This window comes from Argentina anserina, chromosome 4 (assembly GCF_933775445.1).
Source record: "Argentina anserina chromosome 4, drPotAnse1.1, whole genome shotgun sequence".
NCBI classification, from domain to species: domain Eukaryota; kingdom Viridiplantae; phylum Streptophyta; class Magnoliopsida; order Rosales; family Rosaceae; genus Argentina; species Argentina anserina.
In genome coordinates, this window is record NC_065875.1 from 11,290,539 (window position 1) to 11,313,411 (window position 22,873).

Sequence of the window (22,873 nt, forward strand, 5' to 3'; positions counted from 1 at the left end):
GACCCATTCTTCACTTTAAACATTGTGAAAACGAACAAAGGCTAAAGTACAACACTATTGAGCCTTCAAGAAATACATCACAACTCCAAATTCACAAAAACAACTTGTATGCCGAGATCTTTCATCATTCTTTAATTTTTTTTCTTTTCTTGCCGTGCATATATCTTCTTCTTTTCTTTTTCTCACACGGCATCAATACATTTTTCTTTCTTTTCATACTCTTTTCACGGCATAACATACATACAATAGCATAACCCTACACTTGAATCAAATCATCACTCCATATTAACTCCAAGAATCGGCTCTGCCAAGCCTGAAAGACAAGGTAGAGATATAACTATACTAAGCAAGGATATAACATGTTGGTAATGAAAGAAAATGCTTAACGTAGGCTCAAAGGGGTTAACACTAAGGTGTCCCAAACAGGGCTCAAATAGGGATATACGGCTTTTTGGCTTAAAGTGGTGGAAATCCTAAAAAGATCCAACAATCCTTTTCAAAATCAGAGTATATTATGACATAAAGCTTCGAAAGTTTCACAAAGTAAGTTCTAGCATTCTCTAGTTCATTGCAATTCTATGGCATATGAATTGATCAAAATAGATGTAATGAGGTTATAAAGCCAAGAAACGATAGAATAAACTCTCCAAAGAAAGGCACAAGTATATGGCTCGAATCTCACATAGGTTCCATGAATTCAAACAAGTAAGGAACATGCTCATTCTGTACCTAAGTTTCAATTCAAAATCCTCATCTACTACATGTTCGTACAAAATCTACACATCGATTAACCATCAAATAACAATGAAGTTCATTTCAATATCATGATCATCTATCAACTATAAATTCAAAGATCAACTCATCCTAGACAGTTAAAGGCATACCTAGGACTCAAAATAAAAACAACTTAACAAAACAACTTAAATTTCGAAAAAAACAGAACCAAAACTTACACTAAAATTCGAAAATCAAAACAACAAAATTGAAACATATAAGCATCAAACAATAGAATACAACGAATGATGTATAACCCCACCCCACACTTAAAACTTACATTTCCCTCAATGTACAATATGATAAGCAACGAAAATTGAAAAGAGATAAGGGATAAGAAAATGCAAACACTCGTTGATGGCTCCTTCATTGGCTTAAGTTTAGAGTCTATAGCCTAGACTATCTCCAAAGCATCACTTGCTTGCCGTAGGATCAAGGAGAGACGTCTCCTCCACGTTATGCTCCACAAAATTCTCATAGTACGGCTTCAAGCGATGTCCATTGACCGTGAATTCCTTTCCATGCACCATACTTTTGATTTGAATAGCACCAGAAGGAAAAACATTAGTAACAACAAATGGTCCAAGCCACCTAGAACGGAGCTTGCCCGGAAACAATCTAAGTCGAGAATTAAACAAAAGAACTTTCTGCCCAACGACAAAGTGTTTCTTCGTAATCATGCGGTCATGGAATGTCTTAGTCTTCTCCTTGTAAACCATTGCCGAATCATAGGCCTCATTTCGAATATCTTCAAGCTCATGCAATTGCAAATTCCTATGTAATCCGGCCTCATCAATCTCCATGTTAAAATTCTTCACAGCCCACCATGCACGATGTTCGAGCTCCACAGGAAGATGGCACGCCTTGCCATAGACTAATCGAAATGGTGACATGCCAAGAGGAGTCTTGTATGACGTCCTATAGGCCCAAAGAGCATCATCCAATCGTTGAGACCAATCCTTGCGTGATGGTCCAACAGACTTCTCCAAAATTCTCTTGATCTCACGATTAGATAGCTCCACTTGTCCACTTGTTTGAGGGTGATAAGGCGTAGCAACCTTATGCTTGATTCCATACTTCTTCAACAACGCCTCAATGGTCCGGTTGCAAAAATGAGATCCTCCATCACTAATGATAACTCTCGGCATACCAAACCTAGAGAAAATATTAGAACGAAGGAAATCTGCAACAACTCGAGAATCATTAGTCCAGGTGGCTTTTGCTTCCACCCATTTCGAAACATAATCCACACAAACTAGTATGTACAAGAAACCATTAGAGCTAGGAAAAAGTCGCATGAAATCAATACCCCAACAATCAAAGATTTCAACATATATAATCGGTGTCATAGGCATTTGATCTCTAGATCCTAAGTTCCCCATGCGTTGGCATCTATCACAAGTCATGCAAAAATGATATGCATCTTTAAAAATCGTAGGCCAAAAGAAACCACATTCTAACACCTTAAGAGCAGTCCTACGTGAACCAAAATGTCCTCCACAAGATTCAGAATGGCAAAAAGTAAGTATAGAATGATGTTCAGATTCAGGGACACACCTCTTAATGATGTGATCAACACAATGTTTCCACAAGTATGGTTCATCCCAAACATAATACTTAGCTAATGCCTTGAGTCTATTCTTTTGAGCATGCGATAAAGTATCCGGGAATTGCTTAGAAACAAGATAATTGACAATATTTGCATACCATGGTTCACTTACCTCAACTCGAAAGAGTTGCTCATCCGGAAAGCTCTCTTGGATAGCCAAGGGCTCGGCATCTCTCACCAAGCGACTCAAATGATCCGCTACAACATTGTCATTTCCCTTCTTGACCTTGATCTCAAGATCAAACTCTTGAAGTAAAAGAATCCATCGAATCAATCTTGGTTTGGCATCCTTCTTCGTCATTAAATACTTCAAAGCTACATGGTCAGTGTAGACAATAACTTTAGATTGAAGTAAGTAAGAACGAAACTTATCTAGAGGAAAGATCACGACAAGAAGTTCTTTTTCAGTTGTGGTGTAGTTTTGTTGAGCATCATTGAGCGTTCGTGAGGCATAGTAGATGGCGTAGGGCTGCTTGTCCTTCCTCTGCCCTAGCACGGCTCCAACTGCATAGTCGGAGGCATCATACATCAACTCAAATGGCAGGGACCAATCCGGCGGTGCCATGATCGGTGCTGAAGTTAGGAGCTTCTTCAAAGTCTCGAATACATGCTTGCAATCATTATCAAAGTGAAAAGGGAACGTCATTTTGAAGCAATGAACTCATTGGTCTCGCAATCTTGGAAAAGTCCTTGATAAACCTACGATAGAAACCTGCATGTCCAAGAAACGATCGAACATCCCTCACACTTGTGGGGAGGGGTAAGTGACGCACAAGATCTATTTTAGACTTATCAACCTCAATTCCTCTAGATGAAACAATATGGCCTAAGACAATGCCTTGTGTGACCATGAAGTGACATTTTTCCCAATTCAAAACCAAGTTAGTTTCTTCACAACGTTTAAGCACAAGTTCAACATTTTCTAAACAAGTTTCGAAATCTTCACCATAGACAGAAAAATCATCCATGAAAACTTCAATTTTTGAACCAATATACTCAGAGAAAATGTGATACATACAACGTTGAAACGTACCTGGAGCGTTGCATAAACCAAAAGGCATGCGACGATAAGCAAACGTACCAAAAGGGCATGTGAACGTAGTCTTCTCTTGATCTTCTTCCGCAACACTTATTTGGTTGTATCCACTATATCCATCAAGGAAACAATAGAAATAGTGACCAGCTAACCTCTCAAGCATTTGATCAATGAATGGCAATGGCATGTGGTCCTTCCTTGTTGTAGCATTGAGCTTCATATAGTCAATACACACTCTATGACCGGTCACTGTCCTTTGAGGCACCAACTCGTTATCTTTGTTCTTCACCACCGTGATGCCTGACTTCTTTGGCACAACTTGAATGGGAGAGATCCACCTACTATCCGAGATGGGGTAGATCATGCCACAATCATGCAACTTAGTGATTTCATCCTTGACAACTTACATCATTGGTGGGTGAAGACGTCTTTGACCTTCCTTGGTTGGTTTGGCACCATCTTCTAGCATTATTCGATGCACACACATGGTAGGGCTGATCCCTTTTATGTCGGCTAGGATCCATCCTATTGCCGTCTTGTGTTTCTTCAACACTTCAATCAATCTCTCATCTTGTTCCTCATTGAGTGCAGATGAGATGGTCACTGGCAATGTATCCTCATCTCCCAAAAATGCATACTTCAAGTGGTCCGGAAGAACCTTAAGATCAAGCTTCGGAGCTTGCACCACAGAAGGAAGATTTTTGTTAGTAGTTAAGAGAATTGGACTAGGAGAGACAAAGCTTACCTCACGTGCAACCTCAAGAGAGGTCACGTTCTCATGAATGAAGGATGGCACGGTATTGTTAGCTTCTAACTCCGAAATGTTAGAACCATCACTTGTAAATCCGGCCCCTTGGGCAATGGTGAGTGCCAACTCGTCATTTGTCAGGGTATCTAGATAGTTGTATGCAAGGGAATCAAGAATGTCAACTGAAAAACAATCACTTAACTCCGAAATAGGATACCTCATAGCTTCAAAGATGTTGAAGCTAATCACTTCACCATCGAACTCAAAGGTGAGTGATCCACTAAACACATCAATTTTTGTTCGTGCAGTCCTCATGAAGGGGCGGCCCAACAAGATAGGGACCTCCTTGTCATCTGTCTCAGTTGGTTCCATGTCTATGACATAGAAGTCGGCAGGAAAGATCAAGCTCGAAACCTGCACAAGAACATCTTCAACATATCCCAAAGGGACTTTGTTGGAACAATCAGCCAATCGAATCACAACATTGTCACGTTTCAACTCACCTAGACCTAGGTCCTCATAGATATAATACGGCATTACATTAATAGATGCACCTAAGTCTAGCATTATCTTCTCAAATGTCATGTTTCCGATTGTACAAGGGATAGAAAAACTCCCTGGATCCATAAGCTTTGGTGGTAGCTTCCTTTGGAGCACGGCAGAAACCGTCTCACTCATTGTGACAACCTCCTTCTCTCGAGTCATCCTCTTGTTGGTGCACAATTCTTTCAAAAACTTAGCATACCTAGGATTTTGTTGTATGCATTTTCAATAAGAGGCATGTTCACTTCCACTTTCTTGAAAATGTCGAGCATGGCTTGATCAGAGTCATCCTTCTTTTGCTTTGCAAATCTACTAGGGAAGGGAACACGAGGAAGATCATTAGTTGAAACCAAACCACTAGAGTTAGGATCCTTACCTTTGTCATGCACGGCATGATCTCCTTGTGGTAGGGGCACGGCATCATTTGCCTTAGAGGAGGCAGGGTTCTTCTCTAAGTCCTTGACATTGAAACTCTCGGCCTCTTTTCCTTTAGAAGGCACGGCCTTCTTGTGTTGCTGCAATGGAGCATCCGAGATCCTCCCACTTCTTGTCATCATAGCCTTCACGTTAGGATTAGGCTCAGTTTGGCTCGGCAACTTTCCTCCTTCATGGATCTTGCCCATGAAATCGATCACATGTCCCATCTGCTTCTTAAGCTCGTTTATGTCCTTAGAATGAGCTTGTTGACCTGTAACTAAAGCTTGAGTAGCAGAGTTTAGATTTTGTTGTCCTTGAGCAAGAGACTTCAAAAGTTCATCATAGTTAGGTGAAGATGCATTATTCGAACCATGAACATTAGAGTTAAAGGGAGCAGAACCTTGAGGTACCTGAGGCCTCGCAAACAAACCTGAAGGACGAGGTCCTTGACCTTGAGCATTGGATGGTTGAGCATTGTTGCTCTAACGAAAATTTGGATGATCTCTAAGTCCAGGGTTGTATGTGTTCGAGAATGGATCGTACCTAGGCCTTTGTTGCCCCATAAAGTTCAACTCTTCTTCAGTCATTGCACCATTTGGACAATTTTCAGTTGTGTGATCTTTGAAAGAACAAATGCCACATGCTTGATTGTTGATGCTCGAACCATTGAATGCCTTGACTAGAATGTCAAGCTTCCTTTCCAAAGTAGCCATCTGATTCCTTGCATCAACATCATACACCCCACGGCTCTTGCTTCCTCTCTTCTCCTTGGAACTAAATTGGCAATTGTTGTCAGCCAAGTCATCAATCAAGGTGTAAGCTTCTTGACCGGTCTTGTTCATGAATTATTGGTGGTGCCGAGTCCACCATGCTCTTATTGGTGGTGCCGAGTCCTTCATAGAAGAATTGCACCAAGTCATCCAACGAAATACCATGGTGAGGGCACTTCCTTTGTAGTTCCTGAAATTCCTCCCAAGCCTCATAGAGTGAATCATCATCCTTTTGAGTGAAGTTCTGAATCTCCCTCCTAAGTCTTTTCGTGAGTTGAGCAGGGAAGAATTGCTTCAAGAACCTCTTAGTCATTTCATCCCATGTGGTGATGATTCATGTAGGCAAAGAGTACAACCAATGTTTAGCATCATCCTGAAGGGTAAATGGAAACAAAAGCAACCTCAAGTCTTCTTGAGAAAGATGATGAATCGATTGGAGCTTGCAAATGTCCAAGAACTCCCTAAGGTAAACATTAGGGTCTTCCATTGAAGAACCAGAGTACTTAGGCAGCTGGCCAAGCAATTAAACCGGAATGGAGAAGTTAGCTTCATCAGGTGGAGTGAAAGCAATGCATGAAGGTGATTCAGGGGTGGTGGGAATGAATGCATTCTTGAGTGCCATTGGAGCACCAACATGAATTATGTCACGGTCCGCAATTGTGTCTAAGTCTGAATTGAAGATGAAGGGGAATGAAAGATCCTCCTCTTCTTCTGATCTAGGTGAAGAGTTTAAGATTGAATTGCTTGGAGATGTTTCGAAATTTAAAGGTCCACTTATGAAAGAGTTGTTTAAATCTCTAAGTACTTGAATTCAATCCTTGAGCTCTTGTGTTCTCTTAGAAATTTCGGACATGCATAGTACCTGTTGTACGAAAGTTAAAGAGTTAGCATTGAAGAATACACAATGAACACATATAATTCGTGCCTTCCCTTAGTCACACACACGCACACTTATGGGGAAGGGCACGGCAACTATGTTTACAAAGAGTTAGTTCTTTACGTTTACAAAAGTTCATACAATTCACAATTTCTTTTTGCCATTTCAATGATTGAACGATCGATTGATTCTAAGTTGTAAACCAAGGTAGACGTGCGGCCTAAGTATGGATGCCTAGACACAAGATCAAGTCTTTGTTTCAGAAGGCCTTGTAGCTCAATTAGAGATAGTGAACATGGTAGGACTCATTTGTTGAACTACGGAGAGCGAACTCTCTATCGACTCCATCACCGAGATGTATGTCAGTCATTAGTTCTCTGAGATCCAATTTTGGTCCCATGCACCAGAGTAATAAGAGAGCGTGCCCCTTACTCAGCTGGACTTAACCTTGTGTGTTAGACAAATCTCCAAGTGTTAATAAAAATCGCCCTCGACCTCATGCAAACTCGAGAGCTAGCATGAAGGGTTAAGGCTAATATTAACAAAAGGGACTTTACCTATTCCGTTCCATTTACAACCTACAACATTCATTCACTCAAGCACCAAAACAACAACCTAAGATACATTACTATATGTACAACGAAACAAGATAAGAATATACAAATGTACAATATAAACAATGAATTCGCATTTAAAAGTTAGGGATCCATCTCTTATGGATCCCCGGCAACGGCGCCATTTGATGAATGCTCGATTACTTGACATCAATATTTAACCATGTAAGCATCGTTAGTAGTATAAAGTAAGAGGGTATCATTCACAAACCGGGGATCCAGCCAGGGCTTAGAATCACAAACATTTAACACGAATTCATAAAGATATAAAAAGTTTGTTATAGATTCGGATTGAGTTATAAAAACAGTAAATAAATCCTAAACTAATATATACATGTGATCAACCAACCAACACATAAGCAATCACCAAAACAATTCATACAAGAGAATCGAAACAAGCTCTATGACTTCTTTTAGAATCATGCCGAGACCATATATTGAACAACTAAGGATGGATCATGTAATTAGAGTCCTAAGCAGTAACCTAAACACATAAACACTTAACACATTCAATCACTACCAAGCAGCCATAATCGAAATCTAACATATTCATCTTTATCATGTAATTCCAAAGCCATGCACATTGAATTCATCAAGTATGTCACTTACTTAACCAACAACCATGCAATTCGAAAATCATATAGAAAAGATAAACATGTTCTTAGCATAAGTCTTTAATCCAACAACCTAAATATCATGCTACAAGCATAGTCATAACACTTAGAAATCGAAATTGATCCTGAATCAAACTCGGCAGAAACCAAAACAGAAACTTCATAAAACCAAAACATAATTTCGAATCCTTTATATAAATTGAATCAAGTAGCTATGTCATAGAAAAAATTGAAACAAGATTACACTACACAAATCGCAAGCTCATCCAAGAACAAGAAAAACCTAAAAACCGAATTGAAACAAAGAGTGAATCATGGTTACACTTTATAAATCAAGCAATCCACAAGTGTATAGCCGTGACTTCTATGGATGAAACCTTCTTCACAAACGTGCTTGAAGGCTATTGATTGCTGGGGAATGATGGAATCGGTTTTAGGATTTCTTGGAAGGGTGAGGGATGGATTCGGCAGCTCTAGGCTTGTGCTTTGTATGCAAGGTTGATGATAAAAATATGGGGAGGCCGAGCCTCTATATATAGGAGTCTAGGAAGCCATCTTGCCGTCCCATAAGGAGATAGAAACTAATTGGGAAACTGAAATCCTCTTTGTTATGGATTTTGATTCATGTACTCCATATCCAACTTGATGTAGGAAACCAAGTCCAATAGGGAGATCACATAAGGGCTGCATGGCATCATCTCTTGGTCCAACTAGGAGTAGCTAGGCCGGCCTCCTCTTCTCCTTCTTCAACTCGAACATGATTTCCTTGTTCAACTAGGAATGCATCTCGACAACTCTTCTTCCTTTTCAAATATGATTTGTCTTTCCTGAAAAGAAATCGTCGATTAAGGAATAGGAAAGAATGAAAATAGGAAAGTAGAATCATAGTCGAGTAAGGAATCCTAGCTCAATAAGGAGTTCTAACACTTAGAACAATTTCATCATCAATTCATTCAAAATTCGAAATAGCTCTCCTTAAAACATAGAAATGACAAATATGATACTAAACCAACTAAATAAGAAGTAACAAAGCATAAGAATACGGCATATAAACATTAAGAACGTCACACTTTGTGCTCCTATCAACACCTATAGCATTATCCTTCATTTGTTAGTCCCAATCACACAATGGAATACACCATTTCTTTTTTCTTTTTCTTACTGAAACTCAGGACTCCAATTTGAATACGTTCATTCATCATTCATCTTTTAGAAACAAAAGTCTTTCATTATCCAAACCGAAGTGAGTAAACCTTGAACAATTCTGCGCACGCATACATATATAACATTTGCCAGATAATTAAACCTAGAAAGCTAATGCATAACTAAAATTCCAACTAAAAATTCAATCAACCTAGCTATAGTAAGAGATCGTATCAATGTCATAGATCATTGCCGTGCCATTTCTTCATTAAATTACTGCAACTTTCTAATTTGTGTTACATTCTTGTTATAACTATAAATAAAAGAATGGTTTATGCCTTGACAACATTCTCAGCTACGAAGACACCAACCTTCTTGGTTTCTCAGATACTGATCATCCGAGACAACACGTGATTCTTCACTTTGATGTGCTTCTTTGGCTGTTTTTTGATATTTGTCTTCTTGAGGTTGCCCTCCTTTACCTTACCCTTTGCATCTCCATCTTCCCGTCCTTCCCAGCCACAGCCTCCAACCCATCGGGAATCTGGGGGAGGAATATTTTTGGCTTCTTGAACTATCTTCATGATTTCTTCAACACTTTGCAGGGAAGAGGTTTGGTTTTCTTCTCTGTAGAGTATAGTTTGGGCTTCTTTCGTAAGCCCTCTCGGCAAGTTCTTCAAGAACCAAGGGTGCTTCTTGATCTCTTCAATGGTGATCCTCCTTGCTGGATCTGCAACAAAAATGCGAGAGAGGAGATGTCTACAATCTTGAGAGATGTGAACATGGTTGGGGATCTTGTACTCCACAGCCTTTATTCGCTTAAACGCTTCTCTGTAATTCAGTGGATCTTTTCGGTCTTCAAATGGGTGTGCTCCCATCAGCATCACATACAAACTCACTCCACATGACCACACATCCGCCATCTTGCCGTCATATTCTTTCTTAGAAAGCACCTCAGGTGCAATATACAACGGAGTTCCCACAAGGGACTTCTGTCTTGAATGCCGTGTCGACTTAGAATAACCAAAATCACAAATCTTGACGCACGGGGCCGGGCTTCCATCAAGCAAGGTATTCTCCAGCTTCAAATCTCTATGGCAGATTTGCTGAGAATGACAGTAGCTAACACCTGAGATAAGCTGCTGGTAAAAGTACCTGGCCTCGTCTTCACAGAACATTTCAAAATTGCGAACTCTCTGAAATAGCTCGCCGCCTGCGGCATACTCCATAACGATGACAAGATGCGTAGGTGTCAAAAGAACCTGTTGGAAGCGAATGATGTTTGGATGGCGAAGTGATCTGTGGTTGATGATTTCTCTGGCAACGTTCTCATCAATCTTGCTGCCGCGCTTGATGTATTTCATGGCGACCAGCTCCTTAGTTTCTTTGTTCCTCATGAGCTTGGCGACGCCATATGAGCCAGATCCTATATCCCTGACAGCCTCATACTTCTCCATTGTTCTCTTAATTTGGAAAACAAGACCCTATGCCCTAAACCTTGATCTTGATCTCCAACTGTAACCTAACCCAAAAATTGGAACCCTAGCGCAGAGATCACTCCCACACTCCACTAAAGTTTCGAAGAAGATTAGTAACTCATTCAGTGGAGTCCGTAAGCCCTATTTATAATTTAGAAATAACTTCCTTCCGTACTAACCAAGTCACCACCGGAATCCTATTCCAATACGAAGGGCATTTTAGTCATATACTAATTAAGCTGTTCATGAGAACAAACTAGCCACTATATAAGTATCAAAAAAAAAAACAACAAGTGTCGGTGTTGTTTTGCAAGACTCTTTTCCTTAGAAGAAAGGGAAAAGAATCGACTTTAGAACTTCTCAAAAAAAAAAAATTCGACTTTAGAAGTCCAGAGTTAATTATGACTAAATATCAAACTGAATTCGTCCCTAAAAGTTAATTTTCTCTGCTTCAATCTTTAGCGTGTAGTGGGACTATTGATACACGACGTGAACTGGCATAATATCATAAAAAAGAAACAACTTTTAATTTCTGATTATATATGAATAATATGATGATCATGAATTCATGATCCCACCATAACTTAGTATACGCATCTCTGTATCTACCATAACATTTTAATTGTATCTTTTCCCAAAAAGAATATATAGACGCTAGCTATAGCACTGTAAAATAAGGACTTGTTCATATAGGCAGTAATCACATTTCATATGCATGGCTAGCTAGTTGCATGCATTACATCATTTACATGCAGTACTTGTTTATAATTATTAAGCATTATTATGGCTATACCCGAGAGCATGGCCGACGGTTTAGACCTGTAGTAGGAGGCTAGGGGCTAGGGCTTTACCAGGTACTAATTAATCAAGCACTTATTCCATTATGCTCCATTAGTTTACTGAAACTCAGAGGTTCAATACCCTTATAATTCATGTTTTAGAACAAAACTCTTTCATTATTCGAATGAGTGCGCTGATCGGGATTAACAGTACGTTACCATATGATCAAAACCCAGAAAGCTATAGCATAATATGATATATATATATATATATATATATATATATATATGAGTCCTTCCACTAAGAGATTATATATTAGAGTCCTTCTCACTTGACCAACTTTTTAGTTACATTTCAACATCTCCACCGTTTAACATTTAGATATTAATGTGTAGATCACCTCTGTAAAATTTCAACCAAAATGGTGATCGCTAAGGTATCAAACTTGGTGAAAGTAATGGACGCACCAAATCTGTCAAATCTGAACCGTTTCTTATAAGTTTAAATCTCAGTTTTGAATGCCTTGAACACCTCCATTTTGGCTGAAAGTTTACAAAGGTTATCTACACATTAGAATCTAAATGTTGAACGGTGGAGATGTTGAAATGTGATCAAAACTTTGGTCAAGTGAGTTATTCCTTTAAAAGACCCAAAAAATGGATCACCTTGTGGAAGGACCCTGATATATATATATATATATATATATATATATATATAAATGATTTCTCAGTTACGGGGGTCCGTTCCAATTAATATCTGCGGATACGTCAGCCGTTGGATCTAGTCAAGTGACACTGAAGTACTGAGATTAGAATTAATAGAATTTGGTCTTTTTAAAGTGATATGGGCGGGTTATCTTACTCATGATCCGCGTCGAAAATAAAAGTCGAGAATGATTATATAGACTATTGAGTTCCATAAATACATGATGTAGAGCGATCCAGAGAACAAAATCAAAAAAGAATGGAGGTACCTAAGAAACAGGAGCAAGAAATCGAAGGGATCCAGAACGATATGCTCAATTATGGTGTTAGCCCATTAGCATTATAAGATACAATTACAATAAAAAATATATTATGTAATTAGAATATTTGTTTTATATATTTATTTAGAATAGTAAAATAAATAAAATACTTCAACATATTATATAATTTTATTTTTAAAACGTTATATATGTCAAAACAATGACGTTTTCTTCACTACTTTGATAATATTTGTGAAATATTGTAGTTAAAATAATGAAATAATCAAGAAATTTTAATTTAAAAGTTATAATATTTAAGTGTAATAATGATAATTGTTTAAATATTTATATAAAATTATGTGTTTAACGGGCCGACCCATGAATTTATCGTGTCCGAGCCGTGCTGAGCTCAAAATGGTCCGGCCCATTACAATAACTGGCTTGTGCCATGCCGCTAACGGGCTTGGACCGTGTTGGGCCGACTTTTAACGGGTCGGTTCGGGCTCGGGCTTTTCGGCCCATTTACCACCTCTAATTTGAGGGCTGGACAACAATTCGTTGTCTTTCATTTGAGTCAATTCATAATGTTTTTGGTGTAGTTCCATTCTTTGACATCATAGTAGTTGCATGTTTCGTTTAAAAAGTTGAGTAACTATATTGCTTATATATTGATTTCATTATCCACTTTGGTAATGTATTCCTTGATACTGTTATGTTAAGTTTTACCATTTTCCAAAAAGTACTATTTTGGAGTGACATTGTTGTTTATTCTTGGAAATGGTTGCAAATTTTAAAGCGTACTGGTGCCATGCCTTATTCAATCTTGGGATTGAAGTCTCTAACACATATGAGACTTGGATTGTTTTGATTGTGAAGATTACATGAATGATTCCCAAAGTCAGATACAGTCCTTATGTTATACAATCATCATATTATGGAAGATTGAATTGGAGTTTCCAAGGGTGCAGCTGCCCCTAGTTTTTAATGAAAGTAGCTAGATGGAATGATGGATTACTGGATTAATAACATTGTTATTGTCATTTAGATTTACACAACTATGTTTGTGTTGCTTTTATATAGATGCAAATTCAGAGACAAAAATCAAGTTTACTCTTAAATATACATGTACCTTATAGCAATACATGTTGTTAATTAAATTTAACTCATGATTCCATTATCTCGTCCAAATATGATAGATATTCCTTTCTCAGTGAAAGTTTTGCTTAGACAAAAACAGAAAAAGCAAAAAAGAGAGAGAATAAGTTGAATAATCATCTGTTATAAAAGCTAAACACAACTAATATATATCTCCAATCATCCTAATTGATGTTACAATATGCAGTTCAAACGAACTATCATTTTTCATCTCACTAGAAAAAAACTGTTGCAAACTGAAGCAAACAAAAAAAAAACTACATAAATCATCTTCTTCATCACAGGAACTTGACTCCTGGTCTATAGATCTTTCAAGAAGAGAACTACATAGAACCAACAACTAATTAGCTAAAAATATGTAGGGGACAAGAAAGTAGATAAAATACAAAAAATTAACAATATATTACATAATATACCTCTCTTAAAGGGTAGTAAGAGCCTTACAATTTCGTTTATCATGTGACTGGCCATATATACCACATCCATGACACTTCTTGTACTACTTCTCTTTCTCTTTCCCTGCTCTTTCTTTTTCTTAGGCCTTTTCCCAAAACTCTTTGCTTTGACTTTATTTGGCTCATTGTACCTATGTTGAACATCACATGGCAACTTCTTACTTGTACTTGCACTTCCACTACTACTGATTTGCATTTGTTTGAGCTTATCAAGAACATTATCAAGAGCCTCCACAAACAAGGTCTAAGCTTCACCATGACTTGTAAGCACTTTGTCAATAACAAGTGAAGCATGATAAAAATAATTTACTACGCTTCACCACCAATGCATTTGTATTCGTAATCTGCATACCATCTATGTCCTTAACTACATCAGCAATTGCACTCTGAGTCCATCTCTTCATAATGTATTGGTCATGCAAATATTCTATCTCTTGAACTTTTAACAAGTATAACAAGATATGCCTACAAGGGATTCCTTCACTTTCAAATTTTTTGCAAGTACATGAAGCAAGATCTGTACTCTTCTCATAAACAATTTCCCGATGCCTTTGAATCTGATCACTTCTTTTCTTGACTAAGTACACTTTTTGATCCTCATCCTCCCTCAGAAATTGAAATATGTAATTGAAAAAGTTGATGTAGAACTCGCTTTGAAATTCTTGGAAACTTGCACAAGTATAAAATTTAGACATTTGAGATTCAATGGGATGAGGAGTACTCAACGGAGGGACTTGATTCAAATCAATATGAGTAGAAACAAACTCTTGGTGATGTTGATGCACCAGTCCTCTATTGAAGCGAATCACAAAGTCTAGTAACGAATTATGTGATCAACATGTTTTTTGAAAAATGAATGACAACTTTCAACACGTTGGCTACTTGACATTCCAGCGGAGAAGGTGTGACTACAGTAAGCAGGCACCCATGATGCTCAAATGTCGTAAATCGATTGAAGCCATCCATTGTCACTCAACTTACTCTTCTCAACAACTTCCTTCCACTTCTTATAAAAATCTTCAGTCATCTCTGAGCTCCACACACAATTTTTAAATTCATCATGGTACTCATTACATTTGACTGCACCTATCTTGTCAAAAAACTTATTTAATATGTGCCAGCTTCAGTATCTATGGAATATGTTAGGAAGTACCATATCAATTGCAATCTTCATAGCAGGATCCTGATCAGTAATTATCATTTTTGGCTGACATCCTCCCGACATTACTTCTAAGAAGGTATTAAGTAGCCAAATAAACGATTATGTGGATTCTCCACTTAAGAATCCACGACCAAACATTATTGTCTGGCCATGGTGGTTAATACCTAGTAGTGGTGCAAATACCAACTGATATTTGTTGGTGTTGTACATTGTATCAAAGATAACAACATCCCCAAATAAGTTATAACCCCTCCTAGAGGTCGCATCTGCCCAAAAACAATGTTTGATCCTATGTTTACTGTCTTCAACTATCTTGAAATTGAAAAATGGATTATTTTGTTGTTGTGATAAGAAATAAGCATACAACATATCTCCATCTCAACTCTTCTTGCTTATCTCTTTCTATAATTGTATATATATTTCCATGTGCAGCCCATATTCTCAATTCCTCCTGACTGAACTTCAAGCAAACTGATTTGTTGGTGAGTTGGAATATTTACCAGTCCAAGTTCATTGGTGAATCATTTGGTAACATTTGAAACTTGTCGATGAGATGGTAACAAATGAACTCTCTCTTTAGAAGTCAAAGGATGGTTATGAGTCTCCTTAAATTGAGTGAATACATACAAGCCATATCTCTTGACAACTACAATCTTTGCTTGACAACTAGTTCGTATAATTCATTTCCGCTTTTTTGACTGAGCGGTTTTCTTCTTTGAATGCCCTTCTTTGTAACAACAAAATTATTGTCTTATAATATCCAAGCCATCTTTACTCTTAGCAGTAGAATTTCTTGGAACACTGAACCCAGCTTCAAAAGCATACTTGTTGTAAAAAATTTAAAGTTCATCTACTGTTTTAAATTGAAGGTTTCTTGTAGGCTTCAAAATTCATCTGCAACTTCAGGTGTAAACACTTCGGTAGTCTTAGAAGAACATGGAATTGATCCTAGAGTCATTTCTTCTAATCTTATTCCTTGAAACATATTCTCCATCCTATAATCCATTGTAAAACAATCAAAAACAGATAAAAATAATTATGGAACGAATTGAATGGCAAACAACATACAGAACATCCCACAACAACATCAATGGAATTGATATAACTGAAATTAGAAAAACCCATGTATGATAGAAAAAAAGGTATTCAATCAAAGAGCTTATCAATGTTATTATTGTTAGAATGCATCAATCATAATCGCTCAAAGAAACCCAATGATGCAAATCTTTATATTTGCTTTGATTGAATCAAAGCCTCATCCAAAACAAAAGTCATGAACAGAGAAAGAAGAAACAAAAACTTTAGAGGAATCATAATCACCATTTCTTTACCTAGAATATGAGTCTTTGTCCTCCAAATTGAAAGGCACAACAAGAATTGTATCTTTATATTCAGAAGCATTAGATGAAATTTGATGAATATATAAGTACTGTGAATGAAAAATAGGAGAGGAGGGATAAGAGCGATTGCACGGGTCAAAAGAGCAGGAGTGAAGGGCGGGACTTCTAATTGAGTTTTATTTTTGACGAGGGTCATGGGTAAGATAACCCGCTTGTATGACTTTAAAAAGACCACACTGTTAGTTCTAATCCTAACCCTCAAGTATCAGATACCCATATCCAATGACTCACGTTGAACCTCCGCAGACTTTAATTGGAACGGGCCTCCGCAATTGATATTTCTTGTATATCTAGATATATATATATATATATATATATATATATATATATATATATATATATAAATCCAATGCATGTGCAGCCTAAAGAAAGGTGAATAATCAATACTACTTCATCTAATGCTGTGCCATTTCTTGAGGAGAAATTAGTACAACTTTTTGGTTTGTAACCTTTTATTTACTTGAAAGAACATACGGAGTATTTAAGAATGCAGTAGCAGAAGTATATAACTACTTTTTGTTATTTTGTTATTATTATTATAACCTTCATCTATCTATTAATAATTTAAAATTCTATCCAGTGGTAATTTACAATTTGACGTACAGCTTCGTGGATTTGAAGTCGGAGATGTGCTTGGCTGCTTGCCGTGCTCTAATTCAAAACATTGTGGTTTGTAATTTAACAATAGAAAATCAAAAACTTTGGAAGTTGAATGTTTTGGTGTAAGGCTATTAGAAGTGTAGTAGTTTGATTTAGTAGTTTTAAAGACTTAACTTTGAAAACGGTTTGCATGTAGGTTATGTTGGATTGTTGGCTGGAACTGAATTGTGAAGAAATAGGTTTGATTAGATTCGGTTTGGTTCCAAACCAGTTCCAACAAAAAAGAGACCTCAAAACCCAATCGTTGTCAGATTTACTTCTTTAAAAGGAAACAATCTTGTTTGAAATCACTATTGGGTGAAAGGGGTTCACTGCTGAATCAGTCATGCAAAGTTAACCTTGTTCATCTTGCATTCAGTTTCGCTAACTTACAAGAATATAGTTGTCTGAAATAAATGCCATCTAAACCTAAAAGACTGTAATAGTATCACCAGACAAAGTCTTCAACCAAGGATTGTGAGTAGTATATTGTCCTCAGCTTTATTCGAACATGCTTGGGAGCGGCCTCACTGCCATGAATGCGTCAACCATCTGAGAGAAGAAAAAATGATGTAACAAATATCCTCCACTTTTCAAGATGTTATAATCAACAGCATGTTGCAACCAGATCAGCAAGCCCAGAAAAGAATGCAGGTAAATAGAGACCACATGATCCACTACTTGTACAGCAAAATGATGCAAATGAGTTGGATACCAGACATGCTATAATTCACCGCAAACTTGGTATAGGCGCCAATTCATAGAAATGTTACACGATGAGAATTTACTGAAACAGCTACCTGTTCAAATTACTTATCTTTCAACATAACAGCTTATAAGTACTTAGTTAATTACTTTTTCCCATTTCCAAGACATAACTATAACTGGGGAATTGGTAAATCATTTGAATTTCATTAACATTCTGGAAACTGTTGATAGGATGATAGTTAATTACCTCATCAGTGACTGCAGCTCTTGCCCTACAATGTCTCTCCACAATTTCTGTCAAAACTTGAATGAGCCTCTGCTTCACTTCACCCGTCAACATTCGGCCTGCACCATACTCCTAAAAGTGCCCAAAGCAAAGGCAAAGGTTAGTAAAACAAACAAGCTTATTGTTGAAAGTGGATAGAGTTCATGATGGACAGCTATCTCACCTTTGCTATATGAGCAAGCTCGGTGTCATCATCCAGAAAAAATTTCAGGTATTTATAAGGTATGTCTACCTGATTAATGTCCATACAACAAAAAAATTCTCAATAAGTCTGCATTAACAACTAATACATGATGCGGACTAAATAAATAACAAATAAGCAATCTCATAGTGATTGCAAGGACAAAATCTATTCAAGGTGTGCAAGGCAATTACAATACCTCGAGATCTGCTCCCAACTCTCTGTGCTTCTCTATTGTATCCCGTCCTCCAGAGAAAGCAAACTTGTTTATCTGCAAACATCCACACAGATTTCTTAGCACATATATCATATGAAAAACATTTAGAAAAAGTATATCTGCATGTACATCAATTATCTAATTTTGAATAGCTTTTGATCATTTGGAATGTAATCTCAAGTTTGGCACCATGAACGTCGGGGAATCCAATATACGCTCTATATCTACCCATAAGCAACGAAACAGAATGACAGACAGGGATCTAGGCTTTGGCAATGGCAAATCTTAGAAAACAATATGGTGATTTTGGCTTGGAAAATGAAGGACACAAATCCCAGGACGTAGAACCATGTTCAGTATATTACTCACTTATTTTGACATTCATCAATGCATAATATTATGCAGTAGTTTTAATAAGTGGAAGCTCTGCTCTTATATTGGACATATAAGAGCATTGGTATTGACAAGTGCAAACAATAAAATCAGCCAGCTGCAGCAATCAGCACAATGTTGCAACAAAGTGAAAACAAAAATATTTGGGAAAACCTTTCTCAAACTAACAATAATGAACAATTTACAGAAAAGCAAATAGAGGCATTTGGACACGCATCTTTTGTCCATACAATGACGTAAGTTAAATAATTGTATAGAGAAACATAAGACAAAACCTTTCTCAAACTAACAATAATGAACAATTTACAGAAAAGCAATTAGAGGCATTTGGACAAGCATCTTTTGTCCATACAATAACGTAAGTTAAATAACATAAGACAACATCATATGCAAACCTTGCTCTTGATATCCTTTGCGGAATCAGTGACGTAAATGGCTGAATTTGGGTCGCTTGCTGACATCTTTCCTGTTTCTCCCTGGTAAGCATTCGCATTCCATAAATATAATCAGCAATAACTTCAATAGGTATTAACATACATAAGATAAACGAGCAATACACTTAAACAGAGAGACCCTATACAGCTTTTTGCAGTGAAACATTTAGGAAGGAAACAAACGGATTTATGCTGAGAGAGCTCAATATTGTAGAAGCCAATCTGTCCTTTGATTTATATCCTACCAACTATCCTACCATGATTAGATATACTCTTTTTTGTCTGCTGTAACATTACTACAAAATTTTATCATCATGATGCATGCCACATCCACTTGAAAACTACGCAATAATGAACTTTTCTTTAATAATATTGGTCCTATTACTTTGTATTCAACAACGTACATTGATGTTCATTGTGTGTGTGCAATACACAAATTATCTCCACCATCCACATTAGAATATTGTTTTCCCCTCGCCATACTAACTGATCAAACTTCAGTTGACAGAATTGGAACACAAACAGTTCCAGTGGATTATAGTACAGAGAACTACTCATATTAATCATCAAATAAATCTAACTGCCCAATGAAACGTAATTTCTGAGACTCGCAACATTACCTGGAGGGCAGGGAAGAATAAAGATTCAATAAGAGCAGGCTTGTTATATCCAAGCCGTGGAGCAACATCCCGGGTCATCCTGAAATAAGGATCCTGGACAGATACACAAACAGATGAGGCAAGTTATTAGTATAGATAAAAATAAAAATAAAATTTAAATGCAGAACCTCAAAAATTATTTAAACTTTTGTTTGGGCTTGTTTAAGTCCCCCTTGTAACCAAGAAAATGAAAATTATCTGGACTTATACTCACAGCCATCATATTAATTCTTTGCCAAATGGAGTCACAATTTAAGGTTTGATGGTTGCCTAAATTCTAGCCAAAAAAAGGAGCGCTTCGAGGACAAGCCATTCCAGGAAATACCATAAAGCTATGTTTCTGAAAAGTATTTAAAAAAAAATTGCAACAAGAAGCTACCATGGATTTATCATTAGCTTTTATCATGGTTTTCTCATACATGCAAGTATAAGCTTGTGACTTCAAGATACAAGAATTATCCTTAACATGTTTACCTGGTCAATGGCACAGGGTATCAAACAGCGGAGATTATCTTTGCCAGAAAACAGGTGAGGAAATGAACTTGGAAATGATGGCACTGCCTGCATTAGCACATGACAAAAAATATTGAATCTCTTTATGCCAACAGAAGTTTGACGTCCATGTCACCTTACACAATGATAGTCCATAATATAATATAGAACAACAAGGTGATAGTTGCAGAGAAATATATTCATGGAAATTGACGTGAACTAATATAAGTTTTCATACAATTAATATATACAAAAGTTGTTTACTAGTGCAAGCGTTATTGATTGGCAGCAAGGCAAAACGAAAAATATAAAGCCTAAACACTGAGATGATGATGCAGTTAAGCATGAAAACTGATGTGATTTGCTTCATTCATTTCATGGATCTATCCAGAGACGACAAGTAAAAAATTTCAAAAATCACATGATAATAGCTTCAGTCATTATTTAACAAGGCTAATTACCTGTACAGGAGGAAAACTGACTTTCCCGATATGGTCTTCACCAGTAAAACCAAAGATGCCAACAACCTGTACATTTAATGTCAACCTCACAAAATCAGTACTAAATCTCGAACAGTGAGGTACACAAAATACATATTAGTAGTAGAAAAGTAAGAAACGCAGATAATTCTTCAAGGGTCTAATGTTGTACTCACCTTATTATAAGTGACACATTTTCCAACCTTCACCATGTTTTTGTAGAATGCACTGCACAGGAATACAAAATCAGTGAGAAAACAGTGACACACATGCACACAAAAAATTCATGTGAATCAAACTCCTGTGAGGCTTGGAAGAAAATGAATTAAAAGAAGATTTCCTAGTCATTATTGAAGCTTATAAGTAACTATGAAACCTTAATGGCTATTGATAAAGTACTTGGCAGACTGACCGAATTTAACTTTACTGAGTATTTTAATGAGCACAGCAGTAATATTGTTCTAGCCAACAAGTAAATGCTTTTGTAAAAATCCCAAAATCACAAACCCTCCACGTTTGGGCAGCCACGTAAACAAAGGCTTGTAGAACACAGTTTACAAGAACTCAGAAAGAACTCAGAAACATACGCAATAAGCACTGATTTGAAGTCTTCCAACTCAACTTTGGGATTTATTTTGTTAAGAGATTTGTTACTTACCCACCAACATAGTCGAAATCCGAGAAAATGAAAGTTTTAGTCACATCAAACCCACAAGCAATGATGTCCTTGGCATTTTCCCTCGCAAGCCTCTGGCTCTCTTCAACGCTGATATTCTTCCACATACACTTCTCATCATCGGTAAGCTGTATCACGAGCGGGACCTTAAAGGCATCCTGCAGATATCTGCAAACAATATCACAGAGCCTGTTATTATCAAACCACCTAAAACCCCCCATAAAAAATTCACTTCACAACACGCTGGCCACAGAAAATCCAAAGCATTACAAAAAAGAACAACACCAAGGATCATAAAAACGCTCTACAGATTGAAAGATCTTGTATTACTTTTATCATCCATCTTTTAACACCTACAGCCCAAATCGACAATCAAAATATCAGACAAAGCATATCATCCAATCCCCCTCCATACTATTACTTTCTGGTTGCAATGTTGAGCTCTAACAACTTCAAGCAGATATTGTCGAACTTCATTTTCATCAAAATCCCCCAATGTGATTCTAATTAAAAGTAATACTAGAACAAAATATCATCTTGATTCCATCTCTAAACACTATGAGCATAATTCAACAATCAAAATACCAAAACAAACATCCCGATTCGAAACTCGAAAAACAATGAAGTTGAAATTCAATCAGAGCCCTACTTCGTGAACATGAACGGAATCAAGTGCCCTAAATGCAAGGCCTCAGAGGACGGCCCTCTCCCAGTGTAGAGATAAAACTTCTCTCCTCTTTCATACGCGTCCAAAATCTCATTCAAGTCCCTGCAAATCAAAATCACAAACACATGAGAAATTCAATTATCAAAACCCTAGAAGCTTCGAATTTCGAACCGAATCTGCAGAGAGGAACCCAACCGGTGGGCGAAGAAGACGTCGCGGCGGAGGAATACGTGGGGAGGGCGCGAGGTGAGGCGGCGGACGCGGTCGACGAGAGAGGGATCGATTCTCTGGCAGCCGAACTGGTCGATGAGCTTGTCGTAGTCGATTTTGCCGCCTTCCTTGGCCTCAACCTTCCATGGATTCACAACCTGCTGCTCTTCTTCTACTTCTTCTTCTTTGTTTTGGTTCTTCTCCATTGTTGCTCTATTGGGATTGGGAGTGTGAAGGTCTGAGACAGAGAGAGAGAGTCAGAGTGAGAGACTCTGGATTTGACTAACTCCTCG

At 37.4% G+C, this 22,873-nt stretch overlaps 2 protein-coding genes and 1 non-coding gene across 3 annotated transcripts; 1 reads left to right on the forward strand and 2 right to left on the reverse strand.

Annotated features, from left to right (window-relative positions):
• Positions 1-4,670: 4,670 nt before the first annotated feature.
• On the reverse strand, positions 4,671-10,602 carry LOC126790160 (serine/threonine-protein kinase SRK2A-like). Its single transcript, XM_050516313.1, has 2 exons — positions 9,568-10,602; positions 4,671-4,676 (listed from the first exon to the last, which is right to left on the reverse strand). Exons 1-2 carry the CDS (start codon positions 10,600-10,602, stop codon positions 4,671-4,673), a joined length of 1,041 nt encoding a protein of 346 aa, XP_050372270.1.
• LOC126793017 (small nucleolar RNA R71) lies at positions 6,056-6,162 on the forward strand. Its single transcript, XR_007672003.1, has one exon. It is a non-coding gene; the product is annotated as a small nucleolar RNA R71 (small nucleolar RNA).
• A 6,843-nt stretch (positions 10,603-17,445) lies between the features above and the next one.
• LOC126790435 (tryptophan--tRNA ligase, cytoplasmic) lies at positions 17,446-22,841 on the reverse strand. Its single transcript, XM_050516663.1, has 12 exons — positions 22,566-22,841; positions 22,353-22,472; positions 21,686-21,871; positions 21,204-21,255; positions 21,010-21,075; positions 20,531-20,617; positions 20,018-20,110; positions 19,359-19,439; positions 18,553-18,624; positions 18,336-18,404; positions 18,134-18,244; positions 17,446-17,730 (listed from the first exon to the last, which is right to left on the reverse strand). Exons 1-12 carry the CDS (start codon positions 22,784-22,786, stop codon positions 17,680-17,682), a joined length of 1,209 nt encoding a protein of 402 aa, XP_050372620.1. The 5' UTR covers positions 22,787-22,841; the 3' UTR covers positions 17,446-17,679.
• Between the last annotated feature and the right edge of the window lie 32 nt (positions 22,842-22,873).